The sequence below is a fragment of the Phaseolus vulgaris genome, chromosome 8 (assembly GCF_051622355.1).
Source record: "Phaseolus vulgaris cultivar YP4 chromosome 8, ASM5162235v1, whole genome shotgun sequence".
Taxonomy (NCBI): domain Eukaryota; kingdom Viridiplantae; phylum Streptophyta; class Magnoliopsida; order Fabales; family Fabaceae; genus Phaseolus; species Phaseolus vulgaris.
In genome coordinates this window covers 52,205,872-52,219,919 of record NC_143505.1, presented here as the reverse complement: position 1 = coordinate 52,219,919, position 14,048 = coordinate 52,205,872, and the positions used below count along the sequence as shown (strand labels likewise).

General features: G+C 29.4%; 1 protein-coding gene across 1 annotated transcript; it reads right to left on the bottom strand.

Moving 5' to 3' along the window:
- Positions 1-4,580: 4,580 nt before the first annotated feature.
- LOC137825735 (WAT1-related protein At5g64700) lies at positions 4,581-12,901 on the bottom strand. Its single transcript, XM_068631490.2, has 7 exons — positions 12,641-12,901; positions 12,179-12,241; positions 6,152-6,268; positions 5,795-6,023; positions 5,547-5,705; positions 5,166-5,317; positions 4,581-4,979 (listed from the first exon to the last, which is right to left on the bottom strand). The coding sequence occupies exons 1-7, from the start codon at positions 12,832-12,834 to the stop codon at positions 4,757-4,759; spliced, it is 1,137 nt and encodes a 378-aa protein (XP_068487591.1). The 5' UTR covers positions 12,835-12,901; the 3' UTR covers positions 4,581-4,756.
- Between the last annotated feature and the right edge of the window lie 1,147 nt (positions 12,902-14,048).

The window sequence follows — 14,048 nt, the reverse complement described above, 5'->3', positions numbered from 1 at the left end:
CAACTAATCTAGCATACTGAATACCAAAAACAAAAACAAATTAGAAACACAAATATTAAGAAACTGATTTTAAGTCTAACTTAACCTTATAAAACTAATATATAAGATGAGATTTGCACCCTCTTATATATTATTAAATATCTTTATCTCTAGTCGATGTGAGATCCTTAACACACTCCATCATGTTAAGACCTTCCAACTCTTATGTGAGACTACATATTTATGAGTAGTCCGATAGCGACTCGATTGCAGGTAACATCATAGACCCAACACAAATACTCATTAGGATTGACTCTAAATGATTCTGATACCATATCAAAAAAATAGACTTTAACTCTAACTCAACCTTATAAAATCGATTACAACCTCTTATATACTGTTAAATGTTCTTATCTTTAGTCGATGTAAGATCTCTAACAACAAAATCAATTGAGACATTCATGCATTGTCATGATTGAGATCCCAAAAACAATAATGGAGATATAGAGCCCCTACCTCAATAACGCACTTGAACTCACAAAAATCTACTAATTTAAATAGTTTTCCGTCAAACTACTTAAGAGTCTGACGTAAACAAATTCCAATTATTTAAAAAAATGTCATCAAGCATATTTTTTTGATCCTATGTAAAACGTGACTAATTTTGCACTATTATTTGGATTAATATGAAGGAAGAGAGATCTTATATTATTATTATTATTATTATTATAATTTAACGGTTGTCAATTTAATTCTATTTCTTTTATAGTAAAATTTATAGAATAAAGAGATACAATACCTCAATTTAAGTTGTAGTAGAGGAAAGGAAAACTTAAGACTCACATAGTAGATGGTTGGAGTTTAAAATTTTACATTGTAAATGAAGATAAATTTGGAACGTTCCCTGTCATGAGTACTCTGAAATTGACATCTGAGTGAACTTTTGATGTTGTTTTATTGGCATTTTGTTCTACCGAGGTTGTTGATTGGTTGAGGAGAGAAGCATCTGATGTCCTATAAAGAAAGAGGCCATGTTTCATAGTCTATCTCACTCTTTTAAGCCTAATCTCTAAATAACATGTATGTTTATGTTTTCTGAAAGTAGAGCATCCAAGCATAGGGAAGACTCAATGTCTTTGTGTAGTATTGATTGAAAATCAACTTTATTTTGTCTTAAACTGAACATCAAATAGTGCTTCAACTAGTGGAGGAGTTCAACAACCTTCAACAAGCCTTTCAAGCATTTGTGTTTGAGCATCTTGAGAGCAATACCTGATATTCTGAGCCTCTTTAACTCTTCTGTCATTTGTTTTCTGCTGTTGTTGTATAACATGAATGTTTTCATTTGTCTATACATTTGGCAGCTATGACGTGTTTGTGCAATTGATTCTTCGAAAAAAATATTTTAAAATTCAATAGAATTCAATTCCAATCTTGATTAAGCCCCTATGGTCCAGTTCAATTGAAATAGTTTGCAGATTTTTCTGATTGGAAAGTGTACTATGGGCCGAACGGTCAATACCATGGCTCACCTCCATAGTTAGGCTTACCGAACAAAATACGCTTGTCTGGACCGATCGACACTCTCGATCCAATTACGTTCAATCAAGATAAAATCATCATTAAGAATTAGGTAATACACCTCTAAGTACGATTCACCTCACTAATCTGAACCAACAAGATAAGTCCATTAAAATAATATAAATAGCGCACATTCCAAGAGATAGGTATGTCACTTATTACTGTGCTCTGACAACCGAGTGTTAAATCCTCTTTGCTGACTAGAACGTCAGAGTGCCTTCTGCAGATACCCTCATTTGGTATTCTCTATAAGACTAAGCGATCAAGCAGCTGAGATCGAAGGAGTAACTAAAAACTTAAAAGAAGAAGCCAAAACATAGACCAACTGTCCTAAAGATTGGAGGACAAAGCTTATCAATAATTCTTTAGGACATGAAAGATTGGAGGACAAAGCTTATCTATAATTCTTTAGGACATGACTTTTGATTTAAGATACGCGGTGAAGAAAATTTGCGGAGAGATTAGAAGCAAATAGTTGGTGTACAGTAGGTGCTAATCAATGTGCTAACCTTGATTGAAAGCAACGTTACAAAAATATTCATTCTTGGGCCCAAACCTTTTTCATTGGGTTTGATGGATGCTAATTCTTCCTACACCTCTATATTTTCTTCTGCACCTTGGGATGTGAAATTACCACGAGATCGGCAAGCACAAGGTTAAGTGGGAGAAAATGATGGTGTCATAGTGACAGAAGGAGTGACAACTAGTATAGTTTGGTTTGCAGTGTACTTATGGCATGTCTGATTAAAAAATATCCTTTTCTTATATATTATATTGTCACTCTTGTTGATAAAAAATATAGTTTCTAAATTTTAAAAACCAAGCTGCATCATGATTCAGTTAGATTTTAAATTATTTAAACACTCTTTATCATCATTATTATTGCAAAACATAATTTTAGATTGATATTTTGATTTCTACAAACATTATATTGATTTAATTTTTTTTTAAACTATATATATATACATATGAACAAAGTTAAAAAAAACTCTTTTATATCTAATTTTATATACATTTTCTTACCATCTTATTGTTAGATCCGTGATAACAATTAATGTTTTCTTATTAAATAAATAATAATTTATAACAATTAATATAGAGACATATTTTTTTACAACTATTTTTTCATTTTCTTACTATTTCACCCTTAATATATACATTTTTACACATTTTCTTACAATTTTATTTTTAAAAGTGTTATAACTTATTAAAATAAATAATAAGAATAATTTTAACTATTTTTACAAGTAATTGTAGAAATGAATATTTTCTTTTGTTTAGCACTATGTATTCATATTTATTTTTAAGAAGTTAAAAATAAGATATGCATCATCTAGAAAAATTATATCTAACTATTATAGTACAACTTTTAAATAGGTTTAGAGTTTATAAAAATATGATTAATTATCATCCAAAGTTAACCTTAAAAGCATTTGAGATGTTCTAGAAAATGTATTAACATTTGCTATGTATGTCTACATTCATAAAAGTTCACAACACAACAAGAAAAGAAAAAGTAAGCTAATGAAAAAAAAATTATAACATACTCAATACATGCAAAAAGTATCAATCAGGTTAGTCATTCATAAAATTTCTTTCAGATATTATTATATAAAATTTTATATCAATTACATCATTCATATAGACCACACATGAATCTATTTTCAATCTACAATACTTTGATTTCATTTCTATCATATTGACTACACATAGATCCATTTGCCTCACAATACATTGATTTCCTTTGAATCCCTAGTACTTTTGATTTCATTTTAATCAGTCATTGCATTTAGATCTATCATCTTCTAAAAGACTCATTAGGTATGCCTCTATTATAGACTAACATATGATCTAATACTTAAGGCTTATATTTTCACACAAATCTAAGAGAAATGATCAGGGTAAGTCCAAACATCCAAAACTGTGTGACTACAAGCGATCACAATATGTATGAATTCTCCAATTAACTTCTCCACCTGATACTTTGTGTCCAAAGTTTTTACATACCTAATAATACATTTTCGAATAAGTGATTATGTTAATCAATAAAAATATTTATAATTATAAGGTAAAATAATATTTATGCTTGAAAAATAATTTTTTATTCAAGCAAACTATTTTTTTTCATGACAAGAAAGTAGCATATTAGAATAAAAAGAACAGATACAATAAAAATAAGTTGACACTAATGTGTCATTTGTCTTAACGTAAATCATAATAAGAGACATTATTTCAACATTATTTCTCATCTATTTATTTATTTTCATTTATTTTCTCATCTATCTACTTCAACTTTTTGTTTCTTTCCATCTCTACAGTCACGTAATTTTGATGAAAAAAATTATTAAAATTTTCATATTTTTTGTCGAGATTTTTCCTATAAATTTTTTATAAAAAATTTTAAGATATCAATTTACAATTTTTCTTATGAATTTTTAAATTTCAAAACATCTACTAAAAAAATCCACAAAAAATTGTGAAATTTTTCAATAATGAAACTATTAGTTACAATTTGTATTTTTCCTTATTACGGCTCATTAAAGTTATTCTCATACTAAAACAAAAGAATTCACATTTCACCACAAAAGAATCATCTCTTTTTCTTTTTTACCTTCTATATACAATCATATTATGAAAATACAGTTCAAAATCAAGAGTGTATTTTTACTTTTTTTTCTACATACAAGAATAATTATGTGGAAAGAAATGTGGTTTGGCTAGAAGTAGCAGACACAACACAACACAAATCGATAAAGTTTTCCTCATCACTGCACTGAACCCTGCTACTGACCACAAGCTTGTAATCACCTGTTACACATTTAAGAATGGTTGACTTCATCTTTAATGTCTCTTTAATGTGCATTTATACCAAATTATTGCTGCTGTAGTTTCAGTGCAGTACTCACCCAAACCCTCACATTCTCCCTTGTTAGGTCGCTCTCATCTCATCATCAAACCTTCATCATATTTATTTCATTAAAATTCACAACATCTTTTTTTCAAACTTAGAATCCAACGTAGAATCTACTTAAAATTATTTCAGGTTAAAATCAATTCTATTCTCAGACTCAATTTTCAACAGGGGATTAAACATGCAATTTTGTAGTCATAAAATAGATTGAAAGGCACATATTTACATTTTATTTATCAGAAGTGCAGTTCTGTGCCCAACAACTTATTTTCAAGTTAATTAACATTAATTATTCTCAGTCTTTTCAATTTCAAGAATCACAGAATCGGTGGTGGGTGAAGCACTTGGTACTACTGTGGATGTTGATTGAGTCGCAGTGAGTCCATCAGCCATCATGGTTGATCCTTCTGCAGCTGCAACATTTGGCTGAGACAACTTCTGTGTGTCATTTTTTTTGCTCCACAAAAAGGAGTACAATCCCATTATGATCAAAACCATGCCAACCAACCTACAGACAGATTTTGAATTAGCAATTTTTTTATCTTCATGCTGTTCATATTCCATTGATCTAGTGAGGTTGACAAAGTGCTTATTTGATGAAAGTTAGGTCAAATCTCAAAATTGATCCTAATATAACAATTTAAAGTGACATTGAAAATTAACATGTGATGTAAAGAGAGAAAGATGTTCTTACATTCCAAAGGTTAGTGGTTCTCCAAGTATGACAGCTTCTGAAAAGGCCACAAAAATGAGAGAAAGGGGATTGAACATTGGAGGATAACTAGGTCCTTGGATTGTTATTGCCCAGGATAGTATGCAGAAGGTAGCAGCAGTAGCCAGTGCACCCTATACATAAATAAATCCAACTCTGTAAAACAATAGTGTTTGTTTCTGTTCTTCACTCTTAATCACTCTTGATAGTTTTCAAATTTCGTTAATCAATAATCACTTTGTCTTACAATGAAATTTGAGAAGCATTAATTAGAGCAACAATTTTAAGAATATATTACATTTTAACAATTTTAAGAATATATGAATTTTAGTCAATTTTTAACTGTGAGGAGGTAAATCTTACTGAGTATAGTATAGTGATGAGTTGTAGATTCCACTCTAATCTCCAAGCAGCTTTACTGGAATCTAAACAAACACCAATTACTGCTGCTTGAATTGCTGCCAGAATGCATGCTAGCATTGTTCCCCAGTACTTGAATGGAAATACTTTAAGCAACTTCACCTTTTAAATTGAAAATATGTAGCAATTGAAGATGAAAATTAATATAATCTCATTGAAAACAATAAAGTAGCTTGTAGAATGGAACTTACTTGTGCAATAAACCAGGTTGTGTATGAGAAGCAGCTGCAAATCAAAAAGATAGTACCATGTAGCATGTGGGTTTTGTGTGGTGCAGTTTGATGAGTATGATGATTGTGATGATCAAGATAAAATTCCCTCCCTTTGTAAACACTGCTAACTAATGCTCCTCCAACACACATAATTGACCCAACAGACTTAGCTTTACCAACCCATGTTTGCCACTTCAGTTTCTCCATTCTGCATTAATGAATTTGAAAGTAATTTTTTTATTATTGCAGTGTCTTATTAATTGCTTTAACTGTTGTGGTAAGGAACTAGTCAGAAATTAATAGCCTTTACTTTTATGAAGCAGTGTTTCCAAATACCTTAATATGATAGAGGTAAAGAAAGTGGTTATAGGAACCAAGTTGAGAAAACTCATAGAGTAAGTAGCTGAAGTGTCTCGCAGACCATAATAAAACAATCCTTGAGCCATGGCCATCCTGTAATTTACCTTATGTTAGGAAACAATCAGAAGCCGAAAAGGTTAGTGGAGATACCTACTGTGTATTTTTTTATAATAACAAACACAAATTAAATTTTAAATCATAAAGATTCATCAAAATATTTTCCAGCAATAATATATATGATTTTCTAATTTAAATGAAAGAGTTTAAAGATAAGCTCACCTTTCTTAGTTATAAAAACAATAGAACATAAGTGTAGGATATTTGTGTTTTTTAACGGCACATAAGTGCACGTGATTCATTACTTAAAAAAAGGATTTCATTTATGCATAAATGCAAATGCAAAATTTGTTGTATATACTTGTAAGAAAATGCTAATGCTTTGTTCAGTAATATTAAAATGTTTAATTATTATTATTCTTATTATTATTATTATTATTATTATTATGTTTTTTCTAAATGTAAAAATCAATTTGAGATGAAGAGTTTAAGAAAATATTATAAATGGGTACTTCTAAAACATGATGGAAGAATAGAGAGTAATTTTATATTAACATATTATTTGTCAAACTAATTTATAATATATTTTAATGTAACTTTGAATTAAAAATTCTTATTCACTACTTTCTCAATGAACTCCTTTAAAATACAGATTAATTAATTAGGTGACCTATTTAAGCATGCAATATTACAGCTAAATTGACTCATTTATTTTTTTGTTTATTTTGGTCTTTCTATATATCTAAACAAATAGCTAATATATATAACTTCTTCTTATTGCTTGTTTTCTACAATAAACAGGAGTAATAAATTTGTTAAAAGAGTAGAATGAAGAATTTTGGACGCAAATTCAAGTAAGGTTATTTGTAAGTTTCACATTCAAAGGTCTCACTTAGTTTCTTTATCTTCATTTTTAGTCTCAATACTTCCAAATCAAAATTGCCACCTACTTTTCTTCAAACCAATATACTCAAATGTTTAAAATGCACCAAAGATTGCCTTAAAAAACTTAAACTATAAATACAATGCATCTATAAGTCTATTAATTGTTCTATAAAAGGTGAAAATAAGGAGGACCAGAAAAAACCAGAACTTACTTCTGAAAAAATTACTTTCTCTGCAAACATATGAATTATATATATATATATATATATATATATATATATATATATATATATAACCTTGTTGTATATTGTGTTTTTTAACTGTATATAAATGCACGCACATAAGTGCATCCGATATTTTATTTATTTATTCTGTTTTAATTATGTTATGTTTTAATTGTTGATTTAATATTTTTAGGTAACTGCTCATAAAATCATTTAAGAGTCAGTAGATACTATAAATGTAATTGTTAGCAAAGATAATAAAATATTTTTCTCTGATTTAGTAAAAAAAAAATCAACCATTGGTATAAGAACTATCTTCTTGAGGGATCTGTGAGGTTAGTAGAGAGCATCAATGGAAGGAGGTTTCAATTTTTCAGCAATGGCACCACCTGTCTTTGATGGAGACAATTATCAAATGTTGATTTTTCGTGTGGAGACCTACCTATAAGCATTGGATTTATGGGAAGCTGTAGAAGAGAAAATTCAGTCCCTTCCAGAAAAAATCCGTGACACAAATAAAATCAAAGATGGAAAAGAAGATGAAAAGATCAAAGGCAAAAACATGTCTCTTTGCAGCTGTATCTCCTATGGTATTCACAAGGATAATGTCCTTGAAATCAGCAAAAGAAATTTTGGGATTACCTCAAGGCAGAATATGAAGGTGATGAGAGGATTCGTGGAATGCAAGTGCTGAATCTAATAAGGGAGTTTGAACTATAGAGAATGAAGTAGTCAGAATCCGTAAAAGAGTACTCTAACAGACTTCTAAACATTGTCAACAAAGTGAGGTTGCTTGGATTTGTGTTAAAAGATTCAAGAATTGTGGAAAAACTACTTGTAACGGTCCTAGAGAGGTTTGAAGCCACCATAACAACCCTATAGAACACAAAGGACCAGAGCTCTTAAATGTTTTACAAGAACAAGAACAAAGAAGAGCCATGAGACAAGATGGAGCAATAGAAGGAGCCTTAACAACCAAACATACATACATGAAGGTGGTCGGAAAAATAAAGGTAGCAAGATCAAGCAGAACCAGCAAGAAAATGGAGAAGTTGCTGCACACAATAACAACAAAAGGAGAAATTACCCTCCTTGTAAGCATTGCAACAAGTTAGGTCATCCACCATTTAAGTGCTGGAGAAGGTCTGATGATAAGTGCAACAAGTGCAATCAACTTGGGCATGAAACAATCATTTGTAGAAACCAAAGTGAGCAACAAGATGTAAATGCTCAAATTGCAAATGAGGAGGAGGATGTATTTTTCGTTGCAACTGATTTCTCCAACAATATTATATTTCAAGTGCATCTTGGCTGATTGATAGTGGATGCACAAATCACATGACTTATGACAAAAAACTTTTCAAGGAGTTGAAGCCTTAAAAAATTTCAAAGGTCCGGGAGGTCACATTTCAGTAAAAGGGGAATAGGAACCATTGTTGTAGCAACACATTCAGGTACTAAAACTATAACTGATGTGTTATATGTACCTAACATAGACCAAAATTTATTGAGTGTAGGTCAGTTGCTGCAAAAAGGCTTCAAGGTGTTTCTTGAAGATAGCCACTGTTTGATCCAGGATGCAACAAGACAAGATTTGTTCAAGGTACAAATGAGATGCAAAAGTTTTTCATTAGATCTATTTCAGGAGGAGTTGACTGGTCAAGGGCTTTTCAAGATGCAAAAATCTGAAATGGAAGATGATTCACCAATTAAAGGCAATCAATTACTCTCTGACATATATCATAGATGTAACGTTGCAGTATGTGAAGTTGCTGATCACAAAGAACCTGCTGATCACAAAGAAGTTATTAATGACCCAAAGTCGAAAAAGGCAATGGAGGAAGAGATGTATATGATTGAGAAGAACAAAACTTGGGAGCTTGTTGACATAACTCGAGATAGAAAGGTACATCAAATGGATGTCAAGTCAACATTCCTTAATGGATTTCTTGAAGAAGAAATTTTTGTTGAGCAACCTAAAGGTTTCATTGTGGAAGGAAAAGAAGACAAAGTTTGTAAGTTGTCTAAAGCTATTTATGGCTTAAAAGATGTTCCCAGAACATGGTATAACCGAATTGATGATTATCTTATCACCTTAGTCTTTGACAAAAGTCTTTTAGAATCTACACCTAAATCAAAAGGTGTTGAATGGAGATTAAGCAAAGCGAGGATGAAAAAAAAAAAAAATTTTGCAAATTTGTTTAGCAAGCCACTTCTAGCCAACAAGTTTGAGTTCTCAATACTGAAGATTGGAATTTGCAGTTCAAAAAATCAAGGAGGAGTGTTGGATATTATGTTTTTTAACTGCATATAAATGCACATAAGTGCACGTGATATTTTATTATAGGCTCAAATACTTAAAAAAAGAATTCCATTCATACATAAATGCAAAATTTGTTGTATATACTTGTAAGAAAAGGTTAATGCTCTGTTAAGTAGTATTAAAATGTTTAATTATTATTCTTATTATTACTATTATTATGTTTTTTCTAAATGTAAAAATCAATTTGAGATGAAGAGTTTAAGAAAATATTATAAATGGGTACTTCTAAAACATGATGGAAGAATGGAGAGTAATTTTATATTAACATATTATTTGTCAAACTAATTTATAATATATTTTAATGTAACTTTGAATTAAAACTTTTTATTCACTACTTTCTCAATGAATTCCTTTAAAACACAGTTTAATTAATTAGGTGACGTATTTAAGCATGCAATATTACAACTAAACTGACTCATTTATTCTTTGTTTATTTTGGCCTTTCTATATATCTAAACAAATAACTACTATATATAGCTTCTTCTTATTGCTTGTTCTCTAAAATTTGTTAAAAGAGTAGAATGAAAATTTTTGGACGCAAACTCAAGTAAGGTTATTTGTAAGTTTCACACTCAGTTTCTTTATCTTCTTTTTTAGTCTCAATACTTCCAAATCAAAAGTGCCACCTACTTTTCTTCAAACCAATATACTCAAATGTTTAAAATGCAGTAAAGGTTGTCTTAGAAAACTTAAACTATAAATACATTTATAAATACAGTCTATTAATTGTTCTATAATAGGTGAAAGTAAAGGAGGACCAGAAAAAACCAGAATTTACTTATGGAAAAATTACTTTTTCTGCAAACATATGAATTATATATATATATATATATATATATATATATAAACTTTACTGTTGGATATTGTGTTTTTTAACTTCATATAAATGCACATAAGTGCACGTGATATTATATTTTGTTTTAATTGCTGATTTAATATTTTTAGTTAACTATTCATAATAAAATATCTTCCTCTGATCTATTAAAAAAAAAAAAAACAATTGGTATCAGAACTATCTTCTTGAGGGAGGGATATGTGAGGTTAGTAGAGTGCATCAATGAAAGGAAAGGAGGTTTCAATTTTTCAGCAATGACACCACGTCTTTGATAGAGACAATTATCAAATGTGGGTTGTTCGTATGGAGACCTACCTAGAAGCATTGGATTATGGGAATTCACAAGAATAATGTCCTTGAAGTCAGCAAAAGAAATCTGGGATTACCTCAAGGCAGAATATGAAGGTTTTGAGAGGATTCATGGAATGCAAGTGTTGAATCTAATAAGGGAGTTTGAACTGCAGAGAATGAAGGAGTTAGAATCTGTAAAAGAGTACTCTGACAAACTTCTAAACATTGCCAACAAAGTGAAGTTGCTTGGATTTGTGTTAAAAGATTCGAGAATTGTGGAAAAACTACTTCAGAGAGGTTTGAAGCCACTATAACAATCCTAGATAACACAGAGGACCAGAGCTCTTAAATGCTTTACCAGCACAAGAACAAAGAAGAGGTCATGAGACAGGATGAAGCAATAGAAGGAACCTTAACAGCCAAACATGAAGGTAACTTAGAAAACTTAAACTATAAATACAATGCATCTATAAGTCTATTATCTATAAAAGATGAAAGTAAAGGAGGAAAAAAAAACAGAACTTATTTATGAAAAAATTACTTTCTCTGCACGTATGAAATATATATATATATATATATATATATATATATATATATATATATATATATATATATATATATATATAAACCTTAGGGGTCTAAATCTTTTATATAAGTAAGCATTTTGCCGCATAGTTTTAACTAAAAAACTTTCATTTGTCTGACAGTAATTAATGGTGCTGGAAATAGATAATGTTTATCTTTGACGTGTATATTTTTTTATGACTTGTTCATGTGTTCTTCTATCAACCATGACATTGCAAACCGCTTTAAAAGGATATCTTAGAAGTAAGATGACGGAGATCCTATCTTAAATCTTAAATAAAATACTCCACATAGTTTTAAATAAGACTCTCTTTCATCCTTATAATAATTTGTTTAAAAAAAATTAAAGTGCATATAAAAATTATCAAGAAATAATCTTATAATACTCTTATATTGGAGTAAAAATTAAAAATAAAAACTGATAGTGTATATAATCTTTATTGTACAACATTATGCTCTTTCATAATAAGAAAAAATGTATATTTTTAAATTATAGTGTAAATAAAAAATTATTAAAAAATAATCTTATACTATTTTTGTATTGGAGTAAAATTACTATTAAGAATTGATAATATAGTATATAATCTTTATAGTATCTTTATGTGAAAAATAGGATGTTCTGTAACTTTCTAATATGTATTTTATGAATTTTGAAATGAAAACTTTCTTTCTTTCTGTTTTCAATTTCTTAAATAATATTTGAATACGTACAAGACTCTTTGTTTGTAAATTGAAGGGTGACGTGAAAGCATTCTACAGTGAGAACATATTATAATTAAACTCATTAAAGAACGTATACGTACCCCGTTAGTGCATTCACGAAGAGCCAAAACCAAACCTTGCAATTGAGCTTCTTTGGGTGACCTCTGCAACACCAATTGAAGAGAGAACATTAATAAGCTAAATGTTTTGAGGGAACTTAAAACAATCAAATATCAAATACAGAATAATTGAAGAATCAAAGTTGCATTAGGAAATAATTGTATATCTTCTGAAAGTTGCATTAGGAAACAAAAGGAAAAACATTACTTCTCAAAACTATAAAGAACAAAATTAGCATGCACCAAGCAAAGTGACAAGTTTATCTTAACACACTATGAAAGATGAAAAAAAAAAACATGCAGACTCCAAAACCTGTTCAATAGTAAAAAAAAATTGATTCTGCAGCAAAAAATTGAAGATATTAAACACATTTATTCTGTTGATACTCTTGATAAAATGTGAAGAAGCCATATATAGAAAAAAAAGTTGAGAAAGAAGAATACCTTTCAAAGTAGAGTGCAAAGGGGGCAACACAAATAGCAGCAACAAGGTGACGATAAACAATAAGTGCACCAATGAAAGTTCCTTGAACTAATATAACCCTTGAAAGCAACTGCATCCCAGTTAGAAGAACTTGCACTAGCAACATGCTCAATAGAGTCTGTGATGAAGTGAACCATTCCTTGAGAGTTTTCATGTTCTTTGCCTCCGTTGGTTCTCCCTCTAAGTGACTCAGTGCGTAAGGAGAAGAAAATAAATGAAGAAATAAGTGCTAAATCGCTGTGTTTGTCTGTTAGCACAAGAGAGACAAAAGTTTTAACATGGATACGCATGAAAGAAACGGGTTTTGGCTCGGATGCACAAGTGAAGTGCAGAAATAAATGATAGACAGCTTAGGAAAATTCTAAAATATGGTGACAGATGCCATTTGCTAGGTACCAAACTCTCTGTCACCTTGCCACTGGTTTCTCCAATTTTGTCACCGTTACCTCTTATGCTGTATTCCACACTGATATAATCATATCAACACTAATATCACTCTTTTCTTGTAGTTGGTTTCGATATTGATTGGTGCCAGTTAAGCTTGCTTCATTTGCTCATATATCTATTTTGATTTTAAGATAACTTTGCTTTTAGATGTTTATGAGTTTGTTTTATATATCAGATAAAGAATAGAAAAGGAAATAAGAAAGAAAATTATATATTTTACTCATCTGCCTAAAAGATTAAAAAAAAATCAACCGATAACAATTACAACTGATAGAACCGTTACAACTGATAGCAGTTATAATTGATAGAACATTTATAATCGATAAAACAATTATAACCGATAAAATAGTTATAACCTATGTCGTGTGAAGATACGTAGAATTTATATATTATATAATTATGAATTATATAAATTGACAATAAAAATTTATATGTTTAAGTATGTTTCAGTTTTTTTTTAATAGAAAAATATTTTTTATAGTTGGTTTAAAAGAATTTGTTTTTTACTTTTATAATCATACTAAAAATTTATACAATAAATTTGAGTTTTTAGAAAATTAATACATTTCTCTATTTTAAAATTGTGTTAAAATTATGTTAGAATTGTCGAAAATTCAATAAATATTTTTTTAATTAAACATTTGACTGATACGTGTCATACAAGTATCTGTATTCGACATGCTATTTATTTAAGAGGAGTGTCCAAACGTCATATATTATAACCGATAAAAGAGTTATAACCAATCAAATACAACTAAGAATGTAGTTATAACAGAAAATCTAAAATATTAGATGGGATATTTTTATCATCTAATAATATTTTTATTAATTAGTATTATACTGAATGAGAGAATGTTTTTTAAATTAACCTCTCAGATAAATCTCTGTATATAAAAAAATAGAATATAAATCTCTGATAAT

Bases quoted from the DNA above. Each gene is read 5' to 3' on its own strand.
- LOC137825735 (XM_068631490.2), bottom strand. From the start codon at position 12,834: ATGAAAACTCTCAAGGAATGGTTCACTTCATCACAGACTCTATTGAGC. The intron at 5,318-5,546 runs GTAAGATTTACC...ATTTATGTATAG, and splicing joins TCATCACTATACTATACTCA to GGTGCACTGGCTACTGCTGC. The intron at 4,980-5,165 runs GTAAGAACATCT...ATCTGTCTGTAG, and splicing joins GAACCACTAACCTTTGGAAT to GTTGGTTGGCATGGTTTTGA.